The sequence below is a fragment of the Volvox carteri genome, assembly GCF_000143455.1.
Source record: "Volvox carteri f. nagariensis unplaced genomic scaffold VOLCAscaffold_5, whole genome shotgun sequence".
Taxonomy (NCBI): Eukaryota; Viridiplantae; Chlorophyta; class Chlorophyceae; order Chlamydomonadales; family Volvocaceae; genus Volvox; species Volvox carteri.
This window is the reverse complement of record NW_003307548.1, coordinates 84,717-95,262: the sequence shown is the minus strand read 5'-3', so window position 1 is coordinate 95,262 and position 10,546 is coordinate 84,717. Positions and strand designations below refer to the sequence as shown.

Below are 10,546 nucleotides of genomic sequence, written 5' to 3'. Positions count from 1 at the left end.
GCAGGCAGCTGCAGAAGTGGGGCTGGATTGAAGGGGGAAGGGGAGGAGTGCACGGCAGTCGTACGGCGGATGGGGAGGGAGAGGAGAGGGAGCCGTTGTTGGGTGCGGATGAGAGGGCGGAAGCTGGGGAAGGGGTAGGGACGGACGGGAGGAGGGGGAGATGCGGCGCCAAGACGGCTTGTGGGTGCTGTAAAGGTTGCCAGTGCTGGCTAGTGGGGTTGGGTGAGGGCCCGGGGGCATTGGGGAAGGGAGACGAGGTGGCGGTGGGGGTGCCTGAGGAGGAGGGGGGGAAGGTGGTGTGCCCATGTGTACGGATGCGGCGCAGTGCCGGACTGAATGGAGGTAAGGGAATGGTGTACCTGGAGCAGCAGCAGCAGGAGGGAGAGGACGAAGGGGTAGAGGAGGAGGGCAGTAGCAGGGATAGTGATTTTGCAGTGGTGGTGGGGCCACCGGCAGCACAGGGGCCCCCCGGGGAGGAGCCGGAGGAGGAGGAGGAGGGGGTCGCCAACGGTCCCGCCAACGGTACCTCCGCTCAGACGGCCTCCGGAGGCTCCCACAGGTGCTGCGAACGGAAGGGAGCGAGGCCGTAAGGGGGGTGGTGGTGTAGCTGCTGCAGGGGGGGTGTAGCAGCAGCGGCTTGAATGACAGCAGCGGCCGGGGGGTGTACCAGGATTAGGTCAGCGAAGTCGGAGAGTGTGGAGAGGGCCTCGTTGAGACCGTTAGCCGCTGAACATGAACAGCACTGGGCGGCTCCCGGACGGCGGAGGACCCCCGCGGGCGGCGACGACGCAGTAGCGCTGTAGCGGCAGCCGCGGCGGCCTCTTCCCCCGTGTCACCTGACGGGGCTGACGGCAGTGGCAGGGCAGCGGCCGGGGAAGGGCCGCGAGGGACGTGACGCGGCACAACCGCTAACGGTGGGCAGGGTCGGAAAGTTGAGCACATGTACGGTAATACGTGTCCATTGGACGAGCGCGGCGGCTAGAGCTAGCTGCGTTGTGTTGGTGGGGGGAAAGGGGGAGGGGGAGGGGGGGAGAGGTACGGCCAGGAGCTGCACTGGGCGATACACATTTCCAGTGGGCCGCGCATTGCGGCTCGTGTCATAAGCGCCTCCTCCAAGGTGAACTGGACAGACAGACGGACAAACTCCGCACTGAGTCTTACCGGAGCGGTGTGCTACATGCAGCATGCGAACGTGTGCTTACGTCGTGTATGTTCATATTGGTGTGTGTATATGCATGTCGTATGTCCGCGTGTGTGCATGTGCGTGTGTGCTTGTTTGCTGGGCGCGGAAAACTGATAGGTTTACAGGTAGGATGTAGACATGCGGACGGACTGACCCATGGGTCCTTGCACTTACGGCAGTACGGTATGGCGGAGGATATAGGCCAGCGGTTATCCATAGTCGCTTAGCAGGCACATGAGGAGATGCAACAGCAGCATGAGCTCTAGGGGCGGTGCAGTGCGTCCAATACGGCCACCTTGGCTGCCAAGTAGGTCGGGGCTCTCGTCATTGCGAATGTACGGCACGGCACGGGGATAAATATGTTCAACAGCCTTAGCAAGGTGCATCCAGCGCGCCCAAACAGGAACTTGGGCGGGGATGTTTGTGTGTATGTGTTGGGGGGCGGGAGGGGGCCATGTGTTAATTGGAGAGGGGGTCGTATGCAAAGAACGGTCGGGACTTCATGAAGGATTTATTTGTGGTTTCATACTCCCAACAGCAATGGAGCGCTGCGGGGCTGATTCGGTGAGAGTGTGTGTGTGTGTGAGAGCGTGTGTGTGTGTGTGTGAGAGCGTGTGTGTGTGTGTGTGTGTATCTCTGAGGGCTGATTTGGTTGGGGCTGCACCTCACTAGAGAGGAGCGTGAGGTGAGGTGAGGTGAGGTGAGGTGAGGTGAGGTTTGCGAAATGCGACCGGACGACGATTGTGACGTCACCTGTCGCGCATCACTCCGATATGGCTGTGAGAGCGAGGCTGGCCCGGTCGATGTACATTTCTGATTGGTTGTCGCCGTTAGGGTTCTGATCTCTCTCTCTTGCTTCTTTGCTCTTTTTTCTTTCTTTTTGATGTTGGTTTAATCGTTCGTGGCAGCTTTCATCATCAAACCTTTTGTTGGTTATTCTTGGGCGGCGTCCTTCATTCAAGGAAAAGCCGTTTGAGGGGGCGAGGCGAGCAACATGAACATGTTAGGGCAGGGAAGGAGGAGGGGATTTCACCTCCTGTCCAGACGCCTTCTGCCCTAACATGTCTTTTGACGAATGAATACTTATGAAGGCTGGCGTGGTGGAGATTGGCAATCCAGAGGTATATTGCAGCTATGCTGGGTCGCTTGTACATCGTATATCCGTATGGCGTGAATAGACGGTACATGTCGTACAGTACGGCTGATGTTCGACATGGCTGGCTGGGTTGTATGCCGTTTGGCGGCTCCGCCTCTCCCTCCAGCTGCTTGCTTCTGGCTGATCGGTTGGAGCGTCGGAAAGTGACTCGCGCGCGCCGACCTGGAGCAGCCTTCACCTCGCCTCGCAGGGGATTGTTCTGCAGGAAAGCTAGAGGGGATTCTCACCTGGCCGGGTTGAGCTGTCGTTTGGGATTTTGCGTGCAATCTTAGGGGGTTGCAGTCCCAAGCATGTCGACAGTTTGTTGGCTTTTTGTGTGTCGTGATGTGGTGCTGCATAAGTGCACTTCAGCGTATAAACATACATACATACACACACGTATGTCATGTGTGTAAGGGGGGTTAGGGACGTGTCAAAAGTACGGATGGAGCGAGGTGTGGAGGACGCTCTCGATGAACCTATCCAGAGATGTGTGCATGTGTACGTATGTATGCATGTGTGTGTGTGTGTGTCGCGTACCCCAACCCAACCCGTCACGCAAGCCCTTATGGCTTTGTGAGGAATGCTGTCAGCTGAATGGTGATGTGTGGTACCGGCGGCGGAAGGGCCTCTCGAGGGGGATGACGCCTGAGGTGAGGACGCCGCCACTAGCCCCCGGGCGGCAGCCGCCCGTCTGCGCAAGGCTTGTGTATGTCGGGGGCAGGTTGGGGCTGTCAAGCATATGATGTGTGGATGGGTTTACTCACGGAAGATGTACCTCTACTGTACAATTCTTTACAATTATCGTACAGTTAAGAGCTAAAAAGTACAGTTAAAAGCTTGGCGGACAGGGGGGGATTGTTATGTCGTACTGTCATCTAAAACCAAGGTTGCAGCGGCCGACGGAAATGGATGGTGCGTGGAAGGCCACCGTTGACTGACTTCATTATTGTTGTTGACCGACCGCGCCCCCCCAAAAAACGACACCATATCGCCGCCGCAAACCGTACTCTGGTAAAATTTACCTTTTCGTGCACTACTCGAAGCTGGCTATAGCATAAAATTCTTTTGTGTTACGGTCCCGGCCCAATGGGCGGTTGGGATGCCCTGTTTCGCCCAATGCTAAAGTCGCCATCAAAGTGTTCCCCCGGGGCGCTTGTGCTGATATACCGCAGTCCGGCAGAGGACAGCAGCCTGATGACCCCACCCTCGTATGGTGAAGTGGGCGCTAGCGGGTGGCACCTGGCGCAAGGCAGCAAAGTAGTGTCCGGTCCGGGGGCCCGCAGCTGAATGAACGTGTGTACGGCGAGGGGAGAGATCTGCGCTGGAACCGCACTCCAGAGTATCTCATAGTCATATCGGGAAGCATTGTATAAGAACCACCGTTGCCGTTAACGGCCCTACGGGAGGTTGAACCCAACGCAACGGCAACTGTGACACACCTACCTTGACAGCGAATCGTTTTTTCGATCTCGCGGTAAAAAGGACAAGGTTTTCTGCAATATACGACGGCTGGGCGTCCTTGGTTCTGGAGCCGGGTGGCGCCTATCCTGCCAGGGCGGATGCGAATGTCTGATTTTCTTGTACTTTCCTCCTGCAGGTTATCGTCGCGCTACGAGGCGTGCTGGCAATAGTGGACGGCCGTTTTCGCGGCTGTTTATTTGTGGGCCGTTTGTTGCTGTTCTTGTTCTTTATCGGTACGTGCCCCTCTCCCTCTGTGCTCCACTCTCCCCGCCTAGTTGATTGTCTCGTCGCGCCGGTGGGGCTGTACGGCATGTCACCGGGGTACGGCCAGGAAACGGGTGAAAGTGGTGATGGCCGCCATCAGTAGGCGCTATCCACTATCGACAGCGGTCACCGGGGGCCACCTCCTAGGCCCGTTCACATCGCATTTCTTCAGTAGGGGCAGCACCGGCCCAGGTCGGTCTAGGTCTGCTACCTATTGGATTATCTCACGCACCCTTCCCCCACCCCCCCACCCCCCCACACGATAGCGACCACGTGAAATACAACTAGGATTAGGAGTGCAAATGCACATACAGACATCATTATATTATCACCACATATTCGTCACTACCTCCCTTTCGCTTTCTGTTTGCCTGATCAGTTATCCAAGTACAGCTACGTCGTACTCCTAGCAATCGCTATGCTTGCCCAGGGCAGCACGCAGCCAGGCACCCGCCTCGCCTTCCAGGTCCACTGCCACTCCCCGACTGCGGTTGCCGTACAGCCTACCGGCCGCATCCCAGCGCCGTACTCTCTCCCCTGCCACATGCATTGCCACCGCGCACGGAGCCACCGGCGCCAGGGAGGGGGCCGGAGCTGTAGAGCCGGCGGGGGAGGGGGGGGAGGGTCTCTTGGAAATATTTGGGACATGAGAGGAGGTGACGGCCCCCAGGACGATGACCACGACGGTGATGATGTCACAGTGTCGGCGGAAGAGCGGCGCAGAGACCGCCGCGACCGGCAGTGGTTGGGGCAGAGTTTGGTTGGCAGGGAGGGAGGAAATGATTAATACGGAGAAGGGTAGTTTTGGTTGGGGTGAGAGGAGTTATAACAGGGGCCTAGGAGGGGTGGAGTAGCTGCTGAGATGGGACATGCACGCGTCGAGTGGGCCGTACAAAGGGGGTTGGAGAGGGTTTGCAAATATAGCTACAGACTTAGCATCAATTCATGCCGCCAGAGGCCGCTCCCTCGGGACATGAAACGGCGGGCTCCATGTGTATGATGTGTGGGACAGGGGGGCATATCTTCACCCGTGGCCGCTACGCGGCGAAACCCTGCCTTCCCCGGTATTTCGGGGCGCCCTCATCTAGTCACCCTAGTCAACTTCTCAGTGGATCGCTCAGGTTCCGCACCCACCACCAGCATCCAACGGAATCTGCCGGAACAACTGCGGCTCATCTTCTTTCCTGGTCGGCTCGTAGGAAGACTTTGTCCCAGGTCACCACCATCCATCGACTAGGGGCGCATATACCTTCCACCCTTGGAAGGATTTTCGACTCTTGACAGGTATCGATTCCGGAAACCTCCGGGGTCATCAGTGTGTGCTGTACCAGTAATGCCTGACCCATGTGTATGTCTGTATGTGTGCATGTGTGCACGTATGTAATTATGTATGTGCGTATGTATGTGTACGGAAGGGATTTGACCTGGGGAGGACAGGCAATATGCGCGGTCGCAGTGTACGGCAGCAGATGCATCCCTTGCGGGGAGCTGCGTGGTTTCCTGGCTCCCGTACATTCCGTACAGCTACAGCCCCCCAGAGTAACAAAGCAACGCCACTCCACCCTAAGCCTCTAGCCCTTCCTGCTCCCCTCAACCACTGCTATAGCCGCTGGCACGCCATGTACGACGAAACTCACCTCGAGGAGCATCACCCACAGCGGAGACCCCGAGTTGCCGCCCCGGGTGTTGCAATCATGGTACGACAGAGCGGACGCCGTACTGCCGCCGTCGCTGGCGCTGCCGCCGCTGCTGCCGCCGCCCCCACCACCCGCCGCCCGCATCACCCGGCAGACCTCCCGCCACAAGGTGCCGTTCTCCTTGTCATCGGGGTAACCGGCTACCTAGTGCCGGGAAAAGATGAAGCGTACGGCAAGGGAGTTGGGAGTTCGTTGGGATGGGGGAACACCCGCACCGGACAAGGCGTATGCGGGATGGGAAACTCCGGGGGCTCCGCTGCGAACATTTGGGTGTACGGGTGTACGGGTAGGTATGCTTTCCTGCCGGCGCCACCGCCACCGCCACCGCCGGCTGCGCTGCTACGAGCAGCCTTGCAGCCGGTCCGGACCTTCGTCACAGACAGATCCCGCCTGGCCGGATCTGTACGGCAGCTGGATCCTTCCGTACCTGTACGGTGATTGGTTGTGGTTGTTTCTCGGTGAACTTGAAGCCCGCTGCAGCCCTTTCCGCATTAGCTACACCGCCGCCGGCGTCGGTATGTACGGCAAAATGGCGGTCGTACAGCCCGCATCCGCCGGGTTGCATCCATCCCAGTCGCCGCCCCAACGGTTCCGCTAGCACCACTAACGCATAGTCGTACATCTCCGCGCCGGGGGCGCCAGCACCGCCGCTGCGCCGCCACGCTTTTGGCACCTCCGTCGCCCGCCACGTCACGGTGCCGTACGGTGCCCACGCAGATGCGCCATTACGACCTGTCGGGAAGGAACAATGTACGGCACAGCTGTGGGACTAACCCCGGCTCCGGTACACGGTCTTGGGCGAGGACAGTCGCGGGGCCGGCGGGTGTGTGTATATATGTGTGTGTGTAGGTGCCCTACCCGCACCCGCACCCGCACTGAACTCCAGTCCTGGCCACCAGATGTCTCGCAGTGGGTCGTACACGCAATGCGCCACCGTCATGACGTGGCAAGGCCCCACGAGGAACGCCGTACAGCCGTTTCGGAGCTGGCCCACCAAGCTGTACGGATGGTGGGGGGGCACCTCCACGCGCGCCTATCATAAAGGTGTCACAGGACCATTATTGCGACGACAGGGGCGGTGGGGACTCTTGTGGAACACACGTGGCTCCTGAACAAAAACGTTTTGTAGGTGAAAAATGGGTAAAAGTAATTTGCTAGATTTGGATGTAAAGTAATTCAACCGATTGCTGTACAGCAAAACTGATTCAGTTATGTATGAAGTGAACAGTATTATATACACAATGCACAATGCGGCACGATCCGCGCGCCTTCCGTCCACATAGGTATGCGCCAATTCTTGTGCTAAACCTTGGGGGTTATTTGAGAATCAGAATTTCCATCGTTTTTGTCAGTTGCACGTGGGGAGACGGCGCCACGTGGGTCGTCAAGGGCTCCTCCAGCGCAGCCTGCCCCACTGCATGCCATGGGAATGGGGTTCGTTGAGGCTGACACTATCGTCACCATTATACATGTTAGAGCCTGTAGTTCCTTTGCGAAGGAGCACCGACGAGAACGGCGGCCGTAGCTTGCGAAGGAGCGACTTAATAGCGGCCCGTGGGTCATAGCAGGCTGGTTCCCGCCTGGCATGCTTGCAAAGTTAAAAGTTACATTCAGCGATACGTTTTAAATAAGCTTGAGAATATCGTTAAATGGTTAACCCCGCAAACGGGAAAGATTGAAGTGTGCGGAAATGTGCGATGGCCGGGTTGCCGGACTGTCTTTTGGCATCGCGAACGTACATTGGATCACTTTTCAATTTGATGTTAGTAGGGCTTTAGCTTGGACGGTTGTCGCTGGCTATTGGCATTTTGGCTTATTGCTTTGTGCCGGCAATTTCAGGGTTCCCGAAATGCTCTGCCAACTAGCCCGCAGCGCCCGGTGTGGCCAAAACTTCGTCCACATTTATTCCGCGACTGCTACTGGGCGTGGCGCGCGCTATGCAACAGGTAGTGATCTCGGAGGCAGCTCCGCGCGCAAGCAGCGTTTCTCGTCACACTGCCTGCGGCCGCTGCTGCAGCTGGCGCTGCGGACAAGGTTGTTGAGCTACAGAGCGATAAAGATTTTGCAGAAAAGCTCAAAGCAGCTGCGGGTGAGGGATACGTCGCTAAAGTTTCGCAACCCGACCATGTTGCCCGCACACAGCGGCAATCCTCCTAGCCCCAGCGGAGCCCAGCATGAGTCTTGATTTTGTGTGGGATGAAATTGATGCGCAGATTCAGGGTCGCTACTGATTTGCGACTTCACCGCCAAATGGTGCGGCCCGTGCCGCATGATCGCACCCATCTTCAGCCAGCTCTCCAACAAGTTTAATGATGTAAGCTGGTGCATGGGAATGGCGGGGATGCCTGCATCGTTTGGATGAGACCTGGGGAGCGGGTTGAGAAACCGGGTTGGGAACGGAAATCATTGTGGGGGATATCGCCCGGGCCCCTGTCACCTTTTCCCATCCCTTCCCTTTCTGTCTGGATCACTCAAACCCGTTCGGCTTCTACATAAGCCCCTCGCTGTACTTGACCTGCACGTTAAATTGTCAACACAAGCCCGCCCTTACATTATTACTCGTCAAATCAGCACGCACGCCAGGATAACCAGCGAAAACGCATCTGGATCACAACATGCCCGTGCCAGCGGTGCCTCCATTCGCGTGACTTCCCCCGCTCCCGCGTCCTTGTGCCCCGTCCCGTGCGTTCGCAGGTCTCCTTCGTCAAGATCGACATTGACAACCCGGGGGTGTCAGCAACCGTCAACGACCACAGCATCACCGGCGTGGTGAGCGACATGAAATGGGCACGTGACACAAAAGCGGCAGGCGGAAAGGCGGTCGCGCGTCGGGGCGTGATATGGTACCGTGGTTGTAGGTAGCTTGTTGTTGCAACCAGACGTATGGGACGATGCGACATGCCATATGCGATATGCCGAAGTGCAACATGACGCGTTTACGTAGACCCTGGACCGGTCTACCCGCTCCCCATTGTGCCATGTGAGGGTGAGGTGAGGTGAGGTGAGGTAATATGTTGCGATACGGTTTCGGTGATATTGGGGCTGGCCAGCGGCCGGATGGGCTAGTGGGCCAGGTATTCGGGTGGAGGCCTTCAAAGGGCTTCCATTTCCTCCACCTCCCTGGAGCCCTCCTCTTCGTGGACCGCGAAGCTGGGACGCCCCAAGGCTTCTCGACAGAAGTTGATTGCCCGAAAGGCCTTCAGCCGCGTGTCTTGCTCTTCTTGCTGCTGCTACAGCAGCAGCTGACGGTGATGGTTCTGCTGCTATTGCGGCAAGGTGAACATGTTCTCAATGCAGGAGCAGTTGTAGAGAAGCAGCAATAATGGGTTTCGGGGCCATGTTGTGGATAGGCCAAGGGGAGGTGGTCATGTGCAGCTATGGCTGGGACCTCACGGCGCTGTAGGGCGGTGATGATACCACGACCCATGCCGGATGTCGCCGTCCAGCCGCTTTATGGACATCCGATCTGCCTGCCTGCACGCACGGCCCTGCTCCACGTATCCGCATGCTTGCGGGAAACTAGCTACTGCTGCTACTACTGCTGTTGCTGCTGCTGCTCACCTTCTCTGTCCTTTTGCATTGCGTGGATGTGGGTCGATGCTTGACATGTACGGCATCGAAAGATGTTGCGCCCCATGGCCTTAACCCCCTGTCTTCCGTTCCCAAACCCTTCCCAAACCCGGGGATATGGAGGGTTTTCTGCACTTGATACTGATTACTGCTCGCATGTTGGTTCACACAGTTTGCCCTTCCCCCCTCTTGCTTTCTCAACCGTCCTTGGGGCCGCTGCATGCAGCCCACCTTCGTCTACTACAAGGGCGGTCGCAGGGTGGAGAGCTTCAGTGGTGCCAGGCCTGACCTGCTAGAGGAGCTGATAAAGAAACACACAAAGTGACATGATGGCCGTGGTGACCTTGTACATGATGGCTGCTGGATGAAGAAGATATCCGACACGACGGGAAGTGCAAAATGAGAGGCCTGGTTTCTGACTGCCTGGGCGGTTGTGGCCTGTCGCCCGGTGCGTTGCGGTGGGGTGGGATGGGGGGACAGAGCGAGAGAGTTCGTTCCCCCAGCGGGGCAGACCTGCCGGCCAGACTCTCCACTCTTCCAAACCTCTCCACGGGCACGCTATTCGCTAGTTTTGCGCTTCCCATCACGCCTGCTGTTTGATTAGGAAAGAGCACCGGTTGTCGGTCGCGGTCTGTTGCTGCTGCAGCTGCTGCCGCCAAGCGGGTTTTCCTTGAATGTCCTGCGGAGAGCTGCTATGCCGGGATGCTGCTTATTAGAGGGGATGTCGTCCTTAGTAGAGGGGAGGACCAAGGTGCTGGGACAACAGTGCAGTGAAGTTAGGGCTCTTCCTTTCCTCGTTCCACCACGACCCCCCGCATGACGCCCCTGTCCGGTGGGGTGTTTGTGGCAGTGCGCCGAGTTTTACGCGACAGGTGGGCGACAGGGCCATTGGATGTAGCAGGACGGGTGACGACGTCATCAGGACCCTGACTTCGTGCCACGGAGCGGCCCCGGCGATTTGGGTACCTATCGTTTGGGTGAATGGTTGTGTGTGTGGAGGATGCGGAACTCATCCGGTGCACACAATTGTTGCATCGAGGCACCCCAAGGAGGGCCATTTGGGTCGCGTGGTGTGAGTGGGTGGGTAGGACCTGCGTGGGGCCCTGCTTATGGGTGTTGTTCGGACGGGTTGAGGGAGGGTCATGTTGGTGTCGATTGAAATGGTGTAGCCATGGTAGTTGGGAGCCATCTGAGGATCAACAGCCTCCCAGTAAATTTTGTGGTGTTATGCGG

At 57.9% G+C, this 10,546-nt stretch overlaps 2 protein-coding genes across 2 annotated transcripts; one reads left to right on the top strand and one right to left on the bottom strand.

The window, feature by feature from the left end:
• Positions 1–4,053: 4,053 nt before the first annotated feature.
• Positions 4,054–6,683, bottom strand: VOLCADRAFT_87265 (uncharacterized protein; the record flags this gene model as incomplete). The annotated part of the gene is made up of 6 exons (XM_002946996.1): positions 4,054–4,083; positions 4,554–4,640; positions 5,684–5,887; positions 5,959–6,111; positions 6,171–6,475; positions 6,608–6,683. The coding sequence occupies 6 exons, from the start codon at positions 6,681–6,683 to the stop codon at positions 4,054–4,056; spliced, it is 855 nt and encodes a 284-aa protein (XP_002947042.1).
• Positions 6,684–7,505: 822 nt separating this feature from the next.
• trx3 (thioredoxin) lies at positions 7,506–9,852 on the top strand. The gene is made up of 5 exons (XM_002947126.1): positions 7,506–7,689; positions 7,761–7,832; positions 7,957–8,057; positions 8,438–8,512; positions 9,540–9,852. Exons 1-5 carry the CDS (start codon positions 7,593–7,595, stop codon positions 9,636–9,638), a joined length of 444 nt encoding a protein of 147 aa, XP_002947172.1. The 5' UTR covers positions 7,506–7,592; the 3' UTR covers positions 9,639–9,852.
• The last annotated feature ends 694 nt before the right edge of the window (positions 9,853–10,546 follow it).

What these genes read in the sequence shown, in the direction of transcription:
- trx3 (XM_002947126.1), top strand. Translation starts at nt 7,593, where the DNA reads ATGCTCTGCCAACTAGCCCGCAGCGCCCGGTGTGGCCAAAACTTCGTC. An exon ending in TGGCGCGCGCTATGCAACAG is followed by an intron (nt 7,690 to 7,760) that starts GTAGTGATCTCG and finishes CCGCTGCTGCAG; the next exon opens with CTGGCGCTGCGGACAAGGTT. An exon ending in ACCACAGCATCACCGGCGTG is followed by an intron (nt 8,513 to 9,539) that starts GTGAGCGACATG and finishes CGCTGCATGCAG; the next exon opens with CCCACCTTCGTCTACTACAA.